General features: G+C 41.0%; 1 protein-coding gene across 1 annotated transcript; it reads right to left on the bottom strand.

Moving 5' to 3' along the window:
- Positions 1-799: 799 nt before the first annotated feature.
- On the bottom strand, positions 800-20,303 carry loxl1 (lysyl oxidase-like 1). Its single transcript, XM_044031209.1, has 7 exons — positions 18,794-20,303; positions 14,293-14,401; positions 12,773-12,910; positions 7,778-7,934; positions 7,461-7,556; positions 7,053-7,168; positions 800-3,992 (listed from the first exon to the last, which is right to left on the bottom strand). Exons 1-7 carry the CDS (start codon positions 19,935-19,937, stop codon positions 3,986-3,988), a joined length of 1,767 nt encoding a protein of 588 aa, XP_043887144.1. The 5' UTR covers positions 19,938-20,303; the 3' UTR covers positions 800-3,985.
- Between the last annotated feature and the right edge of the window lie 1,948 nt (positions 20,304-22,251).

The following is a 22,251-nucleotide window of genomic DNA, read 5'->3' as shown; positions in this document are numbered from 1 at the left end:
TGGTTTTAAGAAATGGTCCTGGATGTCCAACGTCTTTAACTCAGCTGCTGAAAATGTGGCATATGCTTTTGAATGAATACAGTTCTCAATTTATGCTGCTCAACCCAGAGACATGCTTAAGAACAATGTAAACCTTTCAACTGGACATGCTATTCTATCCATTTATCACAGGAAAAGACACTCGATACATCATTTGGCTTCTTGTGAGCATTATCCTTCCCTCTCTCACACGTTCACAAAAAAAGTACAGACACAGAAGGCACGTGCTGCACGCTGCACTTTCACAAAACAACAGAACGTGTCACAGAGAGGTGGAATGTGGTGATTTCATGTGAACGGCCTGAACAAACAGTCCATAACAACAGAAATTCCCATCACAGGGGTCAGAGCTTTGTTAGGACCAAATATGAGAGCAAGAACTGCGTATCAAAACAACCAGATAATGGATTCTCAGTCCTCCGGGCGTCAGGAAATTCTTCCATCAGGAATGTCTCTGTGTTTTTCCGAATACTATTATTTCACAGCAGAAGCACCTCACAGTTGTGTGCCTTTGAGGTGCCATTTTATTAGGTACAGGGCAGACTCAAACGCAATCTTATCTTTCATCGTTCAGCTTTTATGAGACTTTCATGAGATAGAGACGTGTGTGAACTGAATGTTATCTTGATTTGCAGTAATCAAAGTATGATGAAGCTTGTAATCACATCAGTTGTTTAGACTTTCACATGACAGTGGCGCACATCAATGCCAAGTCAAGTCACCGGCGGTATTTTATTTGGCGTTCAGTAATTCACTTCAATTCAATTCAATTTTATTTGTATAGCGCTGAATCACAACATACATTATCTCGAGAGATGCACAATGCAAGACTGCAAATGAAGCACACAACACAAGTTCAGATAACATTTCATCATCCTGCGTCTGTCATTGTTTCAACACAGTGTCACGCTGTACGTGACTTGTCTGTTTAAGATGCCAGAAATCAAAGAGCGTGAACCTCGAGTGAATGTGTCTTTGGCAGTGTGGTGATGGTGTGAGGCAATAAAGGAAATAAAATCCAGTCTTATTATTATTTCTCAGTGTCTCTTCACATATATCTCAACTTGACAGATTGGGGAATCTCATCAAGAGCATGAAAACTAGTCAGACCGGCTTATGTATGCACAGCGGTGTCACTCCGCCATTGCTGCAGTCACTGCTTGGTGTTGGTAAGCAGCTTATTGTATAGGAAGTGTGTGGTTTTCTGTATTTGTGAAGGTCAGATTTGCATCCCTGCCTGAATAATGCATTACACAATCACATACAATACCTGGGAAATTTCCTTAATGCATTAAACATATAGGCCCCACCCCTATCCTTTTATAAGGGGGATGATTTCAATAAGTTATCACACTTGTCATATGGCATTTCCTTTGGAGGCACTTATACAGTATGTATTTTATATAACGCTTCAGATATGGTCTCATATGCAGAGGACCAGAGTGAAGCCTTGCATCCATCTTCAGTTCTGAGCAAACAGCTGACGTGTAAATGTATTTATTGAGAGCTATATGACACTTTGACAGGTGTTCAATGTTACAGATTTCATCACCACGTCGAGGATGCTGCGCAACTGTCTCCTTTCGTCTGTTTGTTCCACTGAATGTCAAAATCACACATTGATGCATTTTTACAGTGTAATCCGCGAGAGTGGGCCAAATTAAAGAGCTGCCTATTTACAGTACAATATGAAAGACCTGCATTTTTAGGCTTATTGCAAACAGTCATTTAAAACAGACAGTCTTTTCAAAAACAAAGAAACAAACAGATTTTCAAAAATTAAACTGTATAATGAAAAAAAAAATTGAATGGTGGGAAAAATTATTGTGGGTAGTTTGATTCACAGTATTCTTGGACAAGTGCTGCTTCAGTTTTTTTCTGCTATTCATTGTTAGCATAACCAATTCATGTCATTAACTAGTTGTTCTTATCATCAGTGGCATGGGTTAATATTTCCAATTTTACTCATTTTGGTTCTTATAGACATGCAGCACCAATACGTTGATGTTATGGTTTTGTCACTGAGGTCAGTTGAAATCAGGGCAATGGGCATTTTCAGGGGAATAAACCAAGAAAGAACAATGCAGAGAGGAGAAGAGTCACAGGCAACTGAAAATACAACTCCTGTGACTGTGCCCAATGTTGTGTGGAAACTATATGTTCCGTGGGAAGCAGGAATCACTCTGTTGTTGCTCCTGCCATGATAGAAGACAGACTATTATTCACTCGTTGATTTATTTCATTTTACTGTATTTAGGTTTTGATTTATCTTCAGGTCTGAAATCGGTGACACTGTAGATTAGGGAACACATATTCACTATTAACTAGGTGATCACTAACATGCATAAACAGCACACTAGCCCTTTATTAGTAATTATTAAGCACATATTAACACCTTATTCTACATAATCTTATTCTACCTCTATTATGACATGAATTAAGATTTTTCCTGATGAAGGTGTTAATATGTGCTTAATAATTACTACTAAAGGGCTAGTATAATGTTTACATTTAAAGAATGTCACTAAATGATTGCCTTACATCCTTGAATATGCGTGGTAAATGGAGATTTTAGAGTCACAGCCAGCCTCTGCAGGCATTCAAATGGAAACTACGCAGTTATCAAAAACAAACAGCCCACTCAGAGAGGTAGGTATAGACATCTTTCTGGCACTCTGCATTAATAGCAAGTCTGTAGCAGTAGTTTGTTTTTTTTTGTCCAACAACTATTTGAATAATTCAGATTATCAAGAAAAAATATATATCATTTCATTACATTTCAAGTTATAATAACAGGTCAGAATGGATAAACACAGTACAAACAAAATAATCTCCACTATTAAAGTCATGCAACAGTGGAATATCTGTATATTTGCTCTTGAAAAGGTATAGATGCCTTATATGCCATCTGACCGGTGTTGTTAGTTGAACACAGAGGTAAAATACTTGTCTTGTTTTCGCCTTTTCTAGTTGAGCTGAGCTTCTTGTGCATGTTTGACTAAAACGAGAAAGGATGCATGGGGGTATGCAGCACCGACAGTATCTGTCTTCCTGCTGACTTAAAGTTTGATGGAGCTGAAAAATGGAGGAAAAAAAAGAAAAAAGGACTTTGTTTTTTCTTCTTGCTGAGAACACAACATTTAACAGGACGTGTTTAGAGAATCACAGCATCTCAGCCTGACCCACTGGGCATGTCTGTCTGCCCTCATCCTGCATGACTGGATGCACTTGGGACTTAGCCCCTCATTTTATTTGTTGTATTGTTGATGAACCCTAACCTACCTAAGGTCACATCTTTTCAGCAAAGCAAAAATAATCTCTTAAGAAGAAATTACACACAAGAAATATAGTTTTCTGGACAATATTAAAACATGGATTGCAGGCCTACAAACTGTTACTTATTAGTATATCATTAGAAGTATGGATTATGTAACGCTTTATGTGTGTTTGTATTTGTTACTCCTTTAGGACATTTCTGGCATAAACACTGACCTTGCCAGGAACAGTACTCATTGAGACCTAACCCTGGTCCAAATGAGGCAGAACCTAATTTCTGAGGAAGTTTAGGGCTAACATTTGAATTGTGGTTAGGTTAAGGTTAGGTTTAGGCATTACCTATTTATGAATACAATTAGGGATAATGCTTTGTTTTAGGCTCTCGTAATTAATGAAAGTCAATGCAGTATCTGCTGCACTGACTTTCACATGAACCTGTGCGTATGTGGCGTGTATATACACACACACACACACACAAACACACACATGTGTGTCTCATAACGCTAGTTAACCACATTCTTCTCAGGTCCAAGATACCAAAAACAGCACAAGATAATAGAGACAAACAACACCAGCAACAACAAACCAACAATAAATGGATTCCATTCACATTTCAATGGAATAGCGATCACGGTCACTCTAGTTTGGCAGCCAGGCATCCAGTGCCTGTTCAAGACCTGTAAAATAAACAGCAAATGACATTTTGAGGAAATGTAGAGCTCCACATTCAGAGAAGGACACAACATGAAATACTGCAGCATATAAACAGTAAAGAACAGTGGTGGCTGATAATATCCTGATCCGAGGAATTACACAGGAAGGGTGTTTATTTATTCTCATTAGATCATTTTGTAGAATATTGATGTTGACGCTAAAATGGCCAAACTCTACAAACAATGTTGTAAATATAAATGTTACAATAATATAAACTTGTTACCTCTACATTACTGTATATGGGGACAGTCTGACCTGACTTACCAACAACATAAATGGACATCAAACCGCCTTTTACTGCTTCCAACTGTTGTTGTGACTTACCACAGAATATACACTACCGGTCAAAAGTTTTAGAACACCCCAATTTTTCCAGTTTTTTATTGAAATTCAAGCCATTCAAGTCCAATGAATAGCTTGAAATGGTACAAAGGTAAGTAGGCACCCCTTGTTATTTTTCAGTTTTAGGTAAGGTTACCCAAAACTGAAAAATAATATAAATTTCAGAATAGTTAACAACTTAGAGCTGTTCTGCAGCAATGGAGGTTGATCAAGCCTTGAAAGTTGGTTCTACCAATTCCTACACGTGTTCCAACTTTTCTTTATTACTTACAACCCCCTCTGTCTGCATAAAAGTAGTGTTGGAACACACTGTGGTACCATAACTTTGTGAGCATCATTTGAACAGTATTGTACTGCAGAAAGTAGTGTGTTAGTAGTAGTGTGGGCAGCCTGTGGCCACCAAGTCTAACCAGGTCAAAAGGGCTGGGGTACCCCTGAGCCAGGTACCCAACCCCCATTGCTCCCCGGGCGCTACTCAGTGTGGCAGCCCACTGCTCCTAACTCTAGGATGGGTCAAAATGCAGAGAATAATTTCCCTAAGGGGATTAGTAAAGTATCAAAAATTAAAAAAATAAAATAAAATTACCATAAAAATGGAAAGAAAAATGCAATTACCAATGGAAGAGAGACTGACAATCATAACACTTAAAAATGTAGGGTTTTCCTTCAGAGAAATAGCGAAGAAAGTCAAGGCGTCAGTCAGTACAGTTTCCTTCACCATCAAAAGGCACTCTGTGAGAAACTCTGACAGGAAGAGGTCTGGCAGACCCAAAGCCACAACAGAATCAAAAGACAAGTTTCTGAGAGTCAACAGCTTGCTTGATAGGCGGCTCACAGGACAACATCTTCAAGCACAGCTTAATATTGGTCATAGTAAGCAAGTCTCAGTTTCAACTGTGAAGAGAAGACTTAGAGTTGCAGGTTTGAACGGTCGAGTTGCAGCAAGAAAGCTATTGCTAAGACGTCAGAGTACGAAGAAGAGGCTTGACTGGGCCATGAAACATCGCCAATGGACTACTGAAGACTGGAATAAGGTGTTATGGACTGATGAATCAAAGTTTGAAATCTTCGGTTCATCACGCAGGAGTTTCGTACGCCGTCGAGTAGGCGAAAGGATGGTTCCTCAGTGTGTGACATCAACTGTCAAACATGGAGGAGGACGCGTGATGGGGCTGTTTTTCTGGATCCAGGGTCGGTGACTTGTACAGAGTGAGGCACCCTGAACCACCCTGAACCAAAACGGCTACCACAGCATTCTGCAGCGCCATGCAGTAGCCTCTGGTATGCGCCTAGTTGGTCAGGGGTTCATCCTACAGCAAGATAATGACCCAAAACATACGTCCAAGCAATGCCAGAACTACCTCAGGAAAAAAGAACAAGATGGTAAGCTTGAAAACATGGAGTGGCCAGCACAGTCTCCAGACTTAAACCCCATCGAGCTTGTTTGGGATGAACCGGACAGAAGAGTGAAAGCAAAGCAACCTCCAAGTGCCACACATTTATGGGAATTTCAGCAGAATATTAGATTTCCATTGTAGAAAGAATGCCATGAGTGTGTTCAGCTGTTATATCTGCCAAAGGTGGCTACTTTGATGAGTCAAAATATAGAATACATTTTGGTTTATAAATTGATTCCATGATTTCTTGTTTGACCTCAATTGTTTATTTGTTTTATGCTTTCATTTCAGAGTACAATGAGACATTATTTTAATGCATCATTTTCAATGAAAAACTGGAAAAATTGGGGTGTTCTAAAACGTTTGACCGGTAGTGTAGGTTTCATTAGAAAATTATGTTGTTTTATGTTTTTTGTCCATGGGTCATTTGTCTGAACCCTTTGATACAACCTGTCATAACAGACCTTAATTGTCATGCTAACAATAATAAACATGTGATTAACGTTGTGGAGTAGTCACAGTTTGATTGTAAACTAATTGTTTGCTTGGATGGGCTTTAACATAAGCCCGTCATTGTGGTCCGAGGATCTTTGTCGAATAATAATAATAAATAATAATAATAATAATAAATGCACAGCTATGAAAGAGGTAAGAAAAAAAATCAATGACTTAAATGATGGTCGTGGGACACAGCATATACTGTATTATTAAATGTAATTGTGTTCTTATGATGGTATTAACCATCGTGTCCAACTTTGTGGGAACAGTGTGAAGGCAAACATATTAATTCATGTTGGTTTCACGTAAACAGTGGAAACCAAGACAGAAAATGGAGCTCCCATGTTCATATATACAGAACTTAATGTTCCTCACACGTGACCTCACACAGAGAGTGGACCTCTCTGTGTGAGGTCATTTTTACAGGGATGTAATAATAATTCTTAATGCAATCATATACTTCCTAATAGCACCACTGAAAAGTTAAACACCCCTACTGCCCTTCGGAAAAAAAATTAAAGTTTCAGGGGCAATTAATTTTTACTGGAGACCATAATTCATTACATCAAATATTTCAACCAAGACCCTATTAAGTTCACTAAGTAATTTAAAACACACTGGTGGCAACACACTGGTGGCTAAACTGCATTTAGCCACCACCTTATATGACGAGGATAAAAAAAAAAAACAACCTTTCTGCAAAAGCACAATGTACGAAAACTGACCAGGAATACCAACTCCCGGTAAAGTCTCTAATTTACCATGTGATCATCCCTTCTTACTTACTGTGCTAGCTTGCAGTTGGTTGTTCTAACAGCCCGTCCTGTATAGTGAATGTTACACCTGACCACATTGTTGGTAAAGTCTGATTCCAGCACCAAGAATTTGGGATTAACCTGGAGCTGGAGACCAAAAAAACAAACAGGAAAGCAAATTACAATTCAACATAATCACTAGATCTCAACAACCAGCTAATGAACCAATAATGCTTTAAAAAGAAAACACTGAATACAGCTGTGAATAGATTGTGTGTGTGTACTATACATCATGTGATGGATGTGGAACCAGTGTCACTGAGCCATGAAAACCTCAAAAATGTTTAAATCTCGATGTGGAATCGATCCTCACCGTCATCCATGACCTGTGGCACACACACTCTATGTCCTTGCCCACCCAGGCTTCATTGACTCTTACCTTTAATATGTAGTTGCCAGGTTTGATGTCTGTGATATCGATCCACTGGCAGTCGATGTCAGCATTGTACGTATCATAGCAGCCTGGACTCAGACCCTAAAGACACAGAGGGGGAGAGAGAGACGGTTCTAAGGGAACGGTAATTACAACAGTTAGTGGTCAAAATAATATGTTGCAGCATACAGCACATGACAGGCTTTTGAGTGGAATCCATCTCTAATTTCTTTCTTTACTTTACAGCTGCAATAGTCAATACATGTAGTGGAGGAATATTGACACGCTCTTGATGAAACATATGGTGTTGTATGCTGCATTACCTGAGTATGAGAAGTACAGGCAAAGCGCTTCAGGTGACCAAAGTCACAGGTAGTGTCCTCCAGGCAGAAGCTGGCCTTGTGACCCTCTGCCACTTTGCGGCCAGTGCTGACCTCCAGTAAATCATAATGGCTGAACTCATCCATGCTGTGGTAGTGCCTATAGCAACAAGAAAATTCATGAAACACTAAACAATCAAAAAAAGAAATGTAAGCTCACTGTGGTTAACAATTAAGTAGAAGTCAATCAAGTGTATTTTCATAAACACGGTTGTACATTGAACCTGTAGGTCTCATTTGTTAACATTACCTTCAACACGTCATTAAATATGAAGGAACAACGGATACTAATTAATGTCAGCGAATACGGTGTTGTTGAAGCACGACATTAACACCCTAATGATGTATGAATGCTGTTAATGAGCTTGTATCAGTTTGAAAGATCAGATGTGTGCACTGCATCGCACTGGTAACTGTGTATTTGTGTATCTGCCGCAGCTTAGAAAAGCGCGGGTGCCTGGTTCATCCGACATCCTTTACATTATTACAGACCTCCCCCGGATGTCAAAGTGACCCGTGGTGCTCTTCAGTCTTTACAGGCACTGCACTGCACATAATTGTGCAACATGCTAACAAGGGTACACTTGCAGGGAAGTGCGGTGACAACATAATTTCATGTTGATGGGAAAAGCTCTTTGGTCATTACTTTGAATGATTTATTGCAGAAGAGATAACAACAAAATTACTAGAACACTCCACATGACTGACTGTGGCTATATAATTAAGATAATTTTACAATGGTTTTGGTTTTGTGCTAACTTTTTATGCAAACTTGTGTGTGTGAGTGTCCAGGTATTACTGATGTTGTGGGGACCTAAACCTGTGTGTGTGTGTTCCAATAGCCTTGTTTTTCAGAGAAAATGTTAGTACATGGAATGTTGTAGGGTGTACACGGACTGGCTGAAATGATCCAATAAAATAAGCAAACAATGTGTTTCCACAGAACAGACATTTAAATGTCATACTGTGAAGAGATTGAATACCGACAAAACTGGAGATGGTGCAGTGCTACTGACTTTGATGCATGGCTGTCAGATTTCTGGTCAACAAACACACACACAACAAACACAAGACATGGCAAGATATGTCCCACAATCTGTGTACATGTATCAACATTTACACATCTACTGCAATCTAATTACTATGGTGCCCCCTTAGGGTCAAAGTGGACAGTTTTTTTTAGAGCAAACTTTTTCCTTACAAAACCTATGCGTTCCCTTGCACTCTCCCCAGCCCTCAGGTGGCCCTGCCCGGCCATGCATGGCACTTGCTCCACAGCCCCCTGCCCCAGGCCAGCACTCATACTCCAGCCGGATCCACACTCCTACCCTAGCCAGAGCTCTGTGGCTCCAATAAATGGAGATAGAAATAAATGGCTACAATATACTGAGCACAAAGTTGCAAAGTTACTTTCTTTGTAAAGTAAAGGTTGCTTTAGCATTACTTTCATCAAAACACCTGCTGGATTCTAGGTCTGGTTGCCCAACAATAAATCCTGTATTTATGGCCATTTTGGAGGATACTTGTATTGTTCAGTGGTATGAAAAAGCCAAGTTCATTTGAGATATGTTAACTCACTATTATGATTTCATTTTTTTCGTTTAATTAAACAATTATTAATAGCAACACAAATCTTCTGATCTGGCAGTACCGGAGGTCGGAGTGTTTAATTATTTCGATTTCCCAAACATTTATGGAGACTGTAACTTCACTCCCTCAGGAATAATACAGACATAACAATTTCCCTTAAAATAATTACAGGTTTACATTAATGATTAGATTTAAAACCAAAACTTCAATTAAATGTCAACCCTAAAATGTTTTTTGATACAAAAATGACTTGGCAGCAAAATGATGTTCATTATAAGAGAAACTCAAATGGAATTATACAAGATTTAAATACTCCTCCATGCACTTTGAGAAAGTTTGTTTCCATTATTCAAAGACTCTTAAATGGTGCCATACAGTATCCTTAACTGGTGTTGACTTTACTTGTCACTGGTGAGGTCAGCACTGGCTTACATACAGTCATACCATTTCACACTATATAAATATTGCCCTTTCGCCTTACCTCATGGCCCATGTTTCAACAGAGCAACAGCGTTTGCTCCAACAGTCATTAAAGACTGACAAGGGAAACGTGGTTATTTTCCAACCGATGGAGCAAGTGACAAGGACTCATTCTTTACACAGGAGAGGAAACCAATTAGGGGCTACTCACAGGTAGGACACCTGTCAACACGTCTTTGTTAAAAAAAAAACAAAAATAAAAAGCATAAACAGCTTTATAGTGTCTGTTGACATGCAAATCTAGGTGTCTGTGTCCAATGTGAGCCACGGGTACACATTCATACGGACTACATACAAAAACCGTGTGGGAATTGGAGAGCCAGGAATTATGATTGTGTTCCCAATTTTTGAATGTGTGTGTGTGTGACAAAGGAGTGTGCCGAGCAGAGGAAAATAATTGCAAGAGGTGGAAGCTGGACCATGAGGTGCCTGAAAGATCCCCTGGATTCTTGGATTCGCCCTCGCTGACTATGTCAGCGATAGAGAATGTGGTGAAGGAAAGACATAAAGTCTATAACGGGCATCGCTTACAATCGTAATGTGCAAAACATTTCCAGGTATTCTTGATAGTCATGAGTCACTTTCCACTGGTGTTGGGACATACAAGACTTTCTCAAGGTTTCACTGATCACAGCTCAGAGAGTAAAACACGGAGGATTACTGTTGTTAGTGCCATCCAGCAGAGGCCTGACATTTGCCTTCCATGTAGCACTATCAGCTAATAAAGACCTTGTGTCCAGGTAACTGCATGAATAGTAGCCATGATCTACACAGTAAGTCATTTCTGATGTCTGTGCTTCACACCGTGGTTAGTATAAAAGCAGTGTTCTTTGTGGAATTCTGTCTCTTTGCTCTCTCAAATACTCACGCATGATTGTACAGAACAGCGTTGTCAGCACTGAACTGTCAACTACCACAGCTTATTTGAGAAAAATGTAGGCCAGGCAAGTTAATGGTGAGAATCTGAGAGAGAGAGAGATTTTCATTCCTCTTAAGATATTTCTCAGTAACCAAACACTCTGTCCCAGTAACCCATATACTATAACAACTGTTTCATCTGGTGTCACAGATTGACAAGTAAAAATGGACTGATTTGTCGTTCTGATCCCACAGCCAGTGGAATGATTGCTTTGGCTTTCTGCCCCCTGGAAACCACTGTGTAAACGCAGACTGATGTCAGACAGAAACAACACTGCCAATCTCCAAATGGCTAGTGAACATTCCTCTAAGATGAGGACAGTAGCAGAGCCTTAGTGTAAAGGAAGTGGGCGGACTCGCTGAAATTGAGATTGGAGCCGGTCTACGAGGAATATATTGTCATAAAATAATGACAGTACCCTCTGAATCACATCATCGGCAGTCTCCCCGCAGGGATTCAGTTGAAGCCACTGCTCCCCAGCAAAAACATCTCAAATCTGTCCTCAGAAGAGGACACAATGAGATAACTGCCTGCTGAACTGATCAGACCCACGCAGTGAAATATCATCATTTATCATGTAATGTGAAATTCAGAGTGCGGTGACCTGCTATTCAATTTTTCGTATGATCAACGTTGAGATGAACTCCATGGGCCCTGTCTTACACCTGCCACAAAGTGGCGCAAACCACAGCGCAAGTGCCGCTGCTGGTTTCCAGATGGAGCGGTTGTCATTTTCACGCCCGCTGCCCATGTCATGTAGGTAGCAAATGCATTTGCGCTCATCAACGTGCCAGAGGTTGGTCTTGAAATGCAGTATGGTGAGGTGCAACGTTGCTGGGTCGCTATCTTGAGGCAGCAGAAAACCACTGCGCTCATGTTGGTGCTTAATGCTCAAATAAGCGTGAAAATTCTGCCCCATTGACTTTAGACTCGATTTTTAGAGGTCAATGGCGCATAATTTTCATGTTTATTTAAGCACTGCATTAGATGCACCAACATGCGCGGATTCACATCCACGTCCACTCTGCTTGTGTCACACACCGGGACGCACTTCAGCGCTCCTTCTTCTCCTCCTCCTCCTCTTCCTCATCAGTTAAATGCTTTTTACAGTCTAATGGAGTTGTTGATGGTGGAGAAAGAGGGTCCACTGGCAACAGGAGCATCCTTCATTTTCAACAGTGAGATTACAGGACTCATATCTGCCACTGTACCTCAGTCTCTTCCTCCCTCTCCATGAGTAAACTGTTACAATAGCTGAGAATCGAAATATGATTAATTAACGTCAAACTTGCCTTCGGCACATTTTATTTTAAAGTTCCTTAAACCTTTCTTTTTAAGATTTTTAAGATTTCCAGCCCTTTGCATTTACCCATCTCTTCAGCAGAGAATAGTTCACTTCTCCAGTTTGTTTTGCATTCACCATTTAATTAGCAATGCACCAGGCACATACACACCTGGCTTTTAAAGGGAATATGACAAGAGCAAGTCTGATTGGTTTAGTTGATGTTACTTTGAAAACACGCCTATGCATGATTCAGACAATAAATACATCCCCTTTACACCTCACTTTGCACCAAGATTAAATTTGAGTTGGACATGCCCTAATGCACTTGCACTACCCACCTTTAGATTGTTTTATTAGACATCTATATGTTTGAAGTCAACAATCACTCGGTGGTAAAATGAATATCTGAAAGCAGATTTCAACTTTGGAATAAGAAGTCACACCCGGTGTCCTAGCTTGGAAACCAACAACCACTAACTTTGCCTTATAAAGTTGCTGAGAAGGCAAAACTTTAAGAACCCAGTAAATACACACAGTAACTTAAAGTTAAACAAAAAGTCTCTGTCAGAGAAAAACCTACAGTAAACATGTTGTTGCCAAAGAAGCTAATATTGTTCTGACCTAAGCAGAGTGAATAAAAACCTAGTTTGTTTAAAGCACTTACTGATGACAGCTATGCCACTCCCAGGTATTATGTGGCCTGTTTGGCATGAAGCTGGCAGTGCCCTTGTTCTTCACCCTCTGTGGGAAACGCAGCAAGACCCTCACATCGTAGTCGGTGGTCTCAGGGCCATAGGCAGAGCTGAAAGGCAGACGTACAACAAACAAAACCTGTGAGTGAAACTGCACAAAATAATCTCAGCATATCTCTCTTTCTCATAACAAAGACATGAAAAGAAAAAAAAAAAGAAAAACAAGCAGGAGAGTAAGGGCTTGAAGGCAGGAGAATATCTACTAAATAATTCATTCTACAGATTACAACCATCTCTCCACAGTTTCAACATTGAGAGAAAACACTCACTTTTTTTGTGAAAATGGAGGAACAACAGCACAATAACACTGAAGATCCAACACATTTGTCTTCTGGCTGTTGTTGACATTGGAGTGTATGGCAAATTACAAGAGCCTATCTGTCGGTGATTGCAGCAAACTCAGACAGGATATGAAAGGGCTTTGAGGGATGACTGTGCTTTTGATGGGAAGAGGGCAAATAGAGCAGCCATAGGGACAACACGCTTCTGTCATTTCAGTAGTGTCCTTAGTGAAGAGACAGTCAAAGAGCCCAGGGCTGGGGCACAGGGGAAAGGGGTCTACTCACACAGAGAAATGAAACAGCTTGTATCCCCATAGATAACCAGATTCTTTCAAATCCCTTTCTTTGTGGGGTTGGTATTTTTTTTATTGTTACAGAGAATGGGTTTATTAAAGGCTATGTCAGAAAGGTGGATGTTCACTCAGTAACTGTAACCAAAGGTGAAACAGTTCACAAACATATATTTTGTCGATGTGAAGCAGGGAACGACCAGAACATCAGTCTATCTAAAAGGCTACGTTACAGAAAACAGAAAACACCATTTTCTTTCCGATTCATATTAGCTAGGGTGAACCCAGCCGAGTCCACTAGTGATTTGATTTCATGTCTGGCAAGGACATCATTTTGGCCAACTTAAAACCAATCACAAACAGGTTTTTCCCCCAGAGAAGCGACGTCTAGCAGCTTTTGTCTACATTCAACATGGCCACCAAAGAGCAACTTATCAATGTCTTTCAATTCAGCTGTTGCTTCGCCTGAGTGAGACGCAGTCTGACATTAGCCAGGCTAGATAACAGTCATTAGACACTATTACTAGATAGCCATCGCTCCTAGAAAACTAGGCATGTTTGTTGACATGTGTTCTGTCGCTCTGCATACATCATCCGGATCATTGGTCTGCTTTGTTACAGAGAAACATACAGAAACATTTGGATCTACGTCTGTTGGTCACACCTCTTGCAAGTGGGATGTGACTACACACCTTAAAGGACTCATACATCGCCGATGAGATCGAGATGCACTCTGGCTCACAAGACATTAAGACATATTACCTGGTCGTAAACATGAAACACTGACACAAGAAACAACCCACTGAAAAAGAAATGTATAAATAAACACATGCTAGACAGTAAATTACTTTTTTTTTTTACCTTGACAGACATTTCTCCTCTGCAGCACATCGAAGAGAATACATGTGAGCTCTCTGGATGTATGTGGAAGCCTGGACATAATTGGGATCAGGAACAAGGTCAGGCAAACCTGAAAAGACAGACAAACTGCTTATTGTATATTGTCATTTCATTTGTCACAACACTGACACAACAAATTTACAAAGAAAAAAAACTCCTCTGTAACATAATGCTAGTCAAAGAGTAGAGAAAGACAGTAATGCAACAACTGCTGTTAAAAACCAAAGAAGAAGCTACATTTAAAAAAAAATAATAATACAAAATCACGATGATTGACCATCTTTTAATACCTGGTAAATATGTGTGGCGTGGATAGAGGTTATGATGAGTGAGGATGCAGTGACAGGGCCTGCACTTCAGGACTGAGTCACTCTCAAGAAAGTAATTGGCCACTAATCACTGAGCATTCCAGATTATTATCATGGTTTTCTAACAAAATGCTTTTGCTCATTGGCTTCACTCCCGGACTGAGGCTGAGTGCACAATCGTGACATCTTGATTTCCCAAAAAAAACATAAAAATGCATATACAGTGGACTCATTTTCAGCATCACTTATGTGAGATTTAATGATTGCAACATTAATATGCATGTGCCACTTCAGCTTGATATTTAACACAGACGACGACAGGATAACAAGTGATATATGTTGGGATCACGTCAACCATTTCTGAGATTAAGTATCAGAGAGAGCCTGACGCAACATAGAGCCTGTTCTTCATTCTTTGGTTTCTGCACACACAAGTGACAGAGATGAAGCGATGAGATTCAGCAAGTGAGCCAGACTGTTACACAGACGGGGAGAATGTGCGTGGCTGAGTAAAACAACAGTGATCTCATAGTACTACTCCTGTTTTTAAAGTGGGTCGCTCACCAAGGCTGTCGGAAAAACCTGAGGAACAAGTGAAAAAAGGGGGAAAAAGGCCTGACTTGTCAGAGTGAATGTCCTTCTGTACTGTTCCCAATAAAGGCCTTGACAGCAAGGGTCTCTGGCATTATTTATCATCCCTCTCACAAAGCCCATAGAGGCCAAACATATTTTATTGTATATTGTGTTCAAGCCATCTGACCAGCACAGATACAAACATTTCTTACAAAGTATGTTTTAAACAATGCAAGAGTAGATAACTAACTTAATAATATTTTGGGCTTGCATGAAGGGCTTTATTTACTGTCTGTTTATGGATACCAGATGGTGAGTTTCCTCCTTTATCGCTACCCATTTTTAACAACCAGGTGATTCTTCCCTCCCTGGCTGCAAGTTTAAATAAGGGCATCGCCTTTGCGGGCGCTGTGTAAACATCGCAACTGACAGAACTGATGAAGCCTCTTGGATAATAGGTGAAATGTCTTCAACTTAACTCAGACTAGTCCAGTTGCCTACAGCTAACTGAAGATACAGGACACCTGGAAGCTACAGACTAGGTAAACACTGTAAGAGCAGTGTGAAATGCAGTACTCTAAATTCATTTTTTCTTGCTCTTCCTAAGAAGGCTTTGAACTCTGCCCTTTAATGGAAAAGTGGGTGTCTTACAGAGAGAGAGAGGGAGGCAAAAATGTATTGAGAAGCTAAAGCTGATCACCTCTCGACAGCATGACAAAGTCAAACATAGTGGGACACAGTGAGCAGAAACTGGATCTGTCTCTATATTTAATATAGCATAATAAACCACATGAAGACTCCCTCTCAAAATGCTGTATACTATAGATTGGTTAGGCGACTGCCACATTCTAACTTTCACAGCTTCACAAAGCTTATATAACTAAACTTGCAATAACCACCACTGATTCGCTGTTAGTTGAAATACTAATTTGGTGAGGAAATAAACCCTTTATAAATTTAAAATGTAAGTTATCCAGTTATTTTGCTCACTACTGTGGACTAGCTGTGGTGATGTCTTGATGGATCACTCCGTACTAATCATGGATTCTAAAACTACTGTGTACTGTTACTGCTAGTGGCTTTGTCAGGGAGTGAGAAAGATTGAAATGATAAGACAATATGCCACAAAGGCACAGTTGAGGAAATATATAAATTCATCATACCAATCTTTGCCATGTCACTTCATTAAGGATGACGGCTGGGCCAACAGAGCCTCCCAAACTAAAACACATTCATGGTGAGTTTATCCTAAGTCTGCAAAAAGACAGCTTTTGAGAGAAGAGAATCGAGTGGCTTAGATTGAAGAGAACACCCTGAACAACTGCTTTTTGATTTTGCAACACAAAATGTTAAAACCAGGTTACTTTTTCAAGATGTCACAAATACACCCATTGTGAATGCTCCTGGACAGTGTACTGGGCCGTCCATGGCCAAGTGGCTTTGTATCAGGAGGGTCACCAGTTCAAACCCCAGCACAAGTCAAGGGCTGGAGTACCTGACCCCGATTGCTCTCCAGGTGCAGATAAGTGCTACCCACTTGCTTCTGTGTCTGGATTGTGTGTGGTCACTACTGGTGTGTAGGATTTAGGATTTATTTTAACGATGAAACAGTGAATGTGATTTTACTGCAAACCACATCTTTCTAAAAAAACTGTTGTGAAATTGCTTTTGATTTCTACAGAAAACCACAGAAAGGAATCAAGATGCAAACACTTAGCTCTATGGTGTCACTTTACTGTGCTTTGAACATACACATCTAACCAAGTCACTTCTCTGGGACACTGATGTGGCTGCAACTAATCGTTATAGCTTGTATTTTAGAAACCACATAGTAATTGAGTGTATTCCATTACTTTCATGACATTTTAGATCAGTCAGAACCAGGCACTCATGATGTCTAGCCGTCAGAGAGCACATGGGGGAATATTCTATTCTGGTGGCTCTATCACCTTAAACCGAGACAAACTGACAGCTTAAAATAATGTCATAAACATTCTCTGGCATGTAGCATTACCCCTGCTGATCAAAGAAAGAGCCATCTGCCCCCCAACGTTCCCCAGTGCACTGCAACTCTGCAATGAAGTGAAACGTTGCACACACAAGTTAAGATTTGATGTAAAAGTTGTGTGAACACCACTCACGTGATGTTTTTTTTATATTTTTTTATTCATACTGATCTTTGTTTGCCACACACAAAAATGGCATCAGCAGCCTGGGCGCTGGAATTGATCTTTTAGTGTGCCTGAACTTTATACCATGTGATACCACACAGCTTTGTAAAACTTCCATTTTAAGCCAGATTTAATAATTGTAGGTCACTTGGGTGAATACAATGTCATAAAAAATATGAATTTTTCATCAACTGTGGCTGAATCTTTATCACAACGATTTGTTGAGAGCATCAAGGCATCTGCACGTGGTGTCTGTTTGTGCCACAGAAATGACTCCTCCTCGCTCTCTAATGTCTAATGAATGGTGGTTTCAAGGCAGACAGCACACCAGAGAGTCTGCACAGTGACGAAGATCACTGAGTAAAACAGAAGGCAAATCTGTTTTAATTAAGTGTCTGAGCATTTTGTGTCCACTCAACTCAGACAAACTTTGTTTTTTTAATTCTGCTGACTTTTTTTTACCCCTCTTTTGACAATTCACTGCAGAGAATAATTCTGCAGTAACACTGTTAATAAGACATAGGTGGGAGATTTAAATAAACAGTCTCTTTGTTACAAAAAACTTTTTTGAAGTCAGGGCCAAACCTGGTTCTGGTGCTCCTTTTTCCGGTCCAGATAACTCTGCCTAAATACTTGTTTGATTTCCTGTAGCTAAAGCAATGAACCCCATGTGTTACTGGGACTTTCCACGCTCTCCCTCCCCCTCTGGGAGTGGTGAGGTACTGTATCCCCTTTCCCTTGTTTTTTTTTCTCTCCTCTTGTTGAGTCAGAAGCAACCACTGCCCACCACCAGCCCCACCATGAGGTCACCACTACTAACAAAACTCCACACGCCTCAAAAAACAGTCCTCCGCTTTTTGAAGCACAGAACCCCTCTCACAAAACACAGTGCTTCTTGTGTGTGCTCTCTGTATATTGGAAGGAACTCACTCGACACCTGGTTTCAATAACCCTTTAAGTGAGAAAAGATGAACCATGTGTCCCATTCACCTTGTTTATAAACTGGACAAGTGTCAGTTTTTTTTAAGCATTAATTTATGCTGACTATTAGAAAAACGTCACTGAGTCTTTGAGGAGGTTGGGAGCTTTCTACACCCCAGGGTTTTACATATTTGAAATTCACATGTCCATCAGTAACAGAGATCACATGGCAGGCTTTTCATTTTTTTTCCTCAAAGACAGAAATATCTTGGGTGAATGCCTCCGAGTGAACTCAATCCATGTTTCCATGGGAAATGTGAAACATTTTAAGTGGCTCACAACAACACATTCCTCAGATTCTCCATCTCCTGTCACTTTTCTCATATGTGGCAAGGTCTTCTACAATTTAGTTAAACTTTCTGACCCAATAGTGAAATAAAGGATACATTGTGTTAGTTCACAAACATCCAAATAGACTGCTTACTCTACCTCTCTGTTGTTCTGGCTGATACACACTTCCAACAGTCATACCGGCGTTCTCTAAGGCAGAGTTTGGAGAATTTCTGCCTGGAATAATGGGCTGCTGGGCACGAGGTTGGGGTCTTCCAAATGGAGGAAACTGCTCGTACTGAGGGCTTCTGATTGGTATTTGCCCAGCTGCTCCTGTCCTGTCCGTAATCATGGATGTTGCCTGGTTGATACTTGGGACAGGGACGGCTGGAGCAGTGTCTTCATTGTATAGACTGTGGGTGTATCTGTGGTCCAGTCCACTTGCAAATGGTGGCTGGGCAGCACGTGCAGGCACTGCAGGATTAGGCCCAACATTGTAAGGCTGATAGTAACGGTAGCTCTCGTCAGTAAAATCAGAGGGGGAGCCTGGGAGCACTGGAGCCAGACCACCTCCATACCCCACTCCAGTATAAGTCTGACCAGCACCATACCCTCCACCGCCATATACTCCACCACCAACAGGCTGAAAGGGAGGCTCAAAGCTCCTCACTGGTCCTTCCATATATCCAGGGTCATAAGGTACTGGTTGGAATGGAGGCTCTTGAGGATTTGGATACTGTGGAAAGGATGGTACATTATATGGTGATGAAGAGAAAGTGGATGATGAGGATGAGGATGAAGATGATGATGAAGAGCCTGTGGATGGCCTGAACTGAGTGGCAGACGATCCCTGGAACTGGGTACCACCGGCGCTCCCTGCAGTTCGTCTCCAATTATCAGGTACTTGCCCAAAGCCAAAGGGATGCCTTGCCTGACCACGGACAGTCTCAGAGGATCCTCTTGAGGGAGCCTGGCGGCGGACATTACCTCCTGGACGTCTGCCTGATGAGCGTGGAAGAGAATCTGCAACAACCACCCTGGGTCCTCTCTCCTGGGCACCTCCTCTAGCAGGAACATATTCAGCTCCACTGTTAAGCAAGCTAAACAGTCGGCCATTGTTCTCCCATCGAATTACCTGCCTCCACGGAGCAGCAGAATTGTCCTGCCCCTGGGTCTGGTCCTGACCCTGGCTCTGTCCCTGAGTCTCTGAAGCAACTTGAGCATCTCCTGAGCCTAGCAGGACAAATCCTACACACACTACAACAATGGGAAACATGCTGGTTCTGAAGACACCACACCACATCAAAGAAAAGAAACCTCCCAGTCCACCTGAGGCTAAAACTCAAACCACCAGTAAGTCTGTCAGTAAAACATGTAGATCCTCTTCCTGCAGCTTCGGAGTGAGTGTTGAGACGGATGCAGGGTCGAGAAGTAAACCTGTGGTCGAGTGCATCTGCAGGTCTTCACTGTAAGCGATAGATGAGGATACAAGTAGAGTCAGGTCCCAGAGATTCAAAGTGGACTTCAGAAGACCCACTAGTGGTGTTACCATCTGTTAGTTCTACAAGAATATGTTCTTGTTGGTCTGCTGGCTCGCCTGTCAGTAGACTGAGCATCGCTCTCTGCCCTCTGAAAAGAAGTGCCTGCACACTGCAAGCTTCTATTTGCCTGATTGCTTACAATGGACTGTGAAAAAAAATCTCAAACTTTCTTTTTTTCCCCCTTTTTTTTAAAGAGGTCCCACATGGCCCTAGTGCTAGTGATGTTTCTTGGGCTGCAGCAACCGGGGCTCCAGAGTCAACATTACCATCTGTAAAGGCATTCAGTCTTACAGTGTAAAACACCCCAATTTTATTGGTTTGAATTCCTTTCTCATCTCGTATGAGCTTAGATAGAACTTGGCTTTCCACATCTTTCAAAGGCTTTTTTATGTTCCTGCGTTTCCTTTAAATCTCGAACAATTACAATAAACATGTGCAGATGGGATATTACCTAACTGGTAACAGGGGCAATACATAACTGTAAAATACAGAATAAAGCACTGTTGAGATGTTTTTCCACAAACAATGACTAAATAACTGGAATCCAGTCACTGTTAATATGACCTCATATGAATGATATAATCCTTCCACCCCATGCCCCCACCCACAAAACAATCCTCTGTCTCTTTATGTGGTGGATGTATTGGGAAATCACCAGCCCCTAAAAAAAATCCTTAAAAATACCTGGGTTCAATAGACTAAGTGTTCAAAGCCCTCCTCCCAACAACTCAACAAATACACACACACAAATGCGCGCACCAGCGCAAGCACACCCACCCCTTCTTCTCCACCCCTCATTCCCTTTGCTGCTTATAGTACACTGAATGCACAAAAGACATACATACATGCCAAGCTCCTGAGCAAGACAACACTGTGTGCGTTGTAGTCTGTGAATACTATCAAAGCACTGTTGCGACCTGAGATGCTCATTTACACAAATGATCTGAGAGTTGAGTCATTAGTGCGCACAATTCAGGTGGGATTTGAAACAGCTCGGTGACTGTTTGCCTTGAAAGAGCACACGCAGACAGAGTCAGGTCCCACCCTGTTATCAGAGTTGGCAGTTTGCGAGGTATTTCCCTTGGAATGGATTGCATGGCTAAGAGCTACTGACCAATGAAACACCCAGAGAACCACAGTGCTGTAACAACTGGCTTTGTCCATCTGAACCAGTATCATCAGAGGTTTGCTCCAATCAAAAACAGGGAAATGTACTTCACCTGGCTCTATAGATGTAAGCAGATGTAAGCTGGTCCCTCATATTTATATGCTGAAACTCAGAGCTCATAAGTATGAGGCCAACACAATCATGACTGAATTTCAACAATGTCTCATTGCATATTTTTATTTTGGCCATGTGAACATGATGCAAAAGTAAAGTAGGAAAACATTGTAAATTTTACACAGAGGCAGCCTAATTATGAAATGCATCCTGCTCTTACAGAACATTAATTAGAAAAGGATATTTCTGAGAGGTTTGGTTTCATTTATTTACAGTGTATGGAAATCAACTGACTTTTTTTGTGATCCCTTATGAGGGAAACTTACTTAAAGTGACACAAATTGCCAAAGCAATGTCAGATTCTTCTGAACTTACACTCATGTTATGTCAGATTTTAGTTTGACTTTAGATAATAATTCAGTTTTCTTAATGTCTTGTAAACAAGCTAGTCCGACTAAAATCAAGGCAGTCTTAATCGGACTAACATACCTGGATAATGTGATTAATAGTCTGATTACTCCTGGATGTATTATGTTTAGTCAGACTGGAGTCAGATTTAGCATTCTGTGCATGCACCAAAATTTCCTCCCAGGTCTTTGACCCGGAAATAGAAGGAGACGGTGTAAAAACTGCAGTACTGTTGCTGGAAACCACAAGAGCCATGCTCGATCTAATTTGTATCATGATTAACGCACAGCAGGTACGAAACATACACAACCACAGTATGATCCATCTCACCGTCCATCTTGCCATTCGCTGTGACGTAAAAGTCAACAGGAAACTGATTCAATACGCACTGGTTTACAGAGAACGATACAGTGCCACCTAAGGAGGCGGAGTCAGACGTGGCCAAT

The sequence above is a fragment of the Solea senegalensis genome, linkage group LG7 (genome assembly GCF_019176455.1).
Source record: "Solea senegalensis isolate Sse05_10M linkage group LG7, IFAPA_SoseM_1, whole genome shotgun sequence".
Taxonomy (NCBI): Eukaryota; Metazoa; Chordata; class Actinopteri; order Pleuronectiformes; family Soleidae; genus Solea; species Solea senegalensis.
This window is presented reverse-complemented; position numbering and strand designations above follow the sequence as displayed.

Coding starts and splice junctions, on each gene's coding strand:
- loxl1 (XM_044031209.1), bottom strand. CDS start 19,937: ATGTGGTGTGGTGTCTTCAGAACCAGCATGTTTCCCATTGTTGTAGTG. Junction 14,402..18,793: donor TCAGCCAGAACAACAGAGAG/GTAGAGTAAGCA, acceptor CTGTCTTTTCAG/GTTTGCCTGACCTTGTTCCT. Junction 7,935..12,772: donor GAGTGGCATAGCTGTCATCA/GTAAGTGCTTTA, acceptor TTGTTGCTATAG/GCACTACCACAGCATGGATG.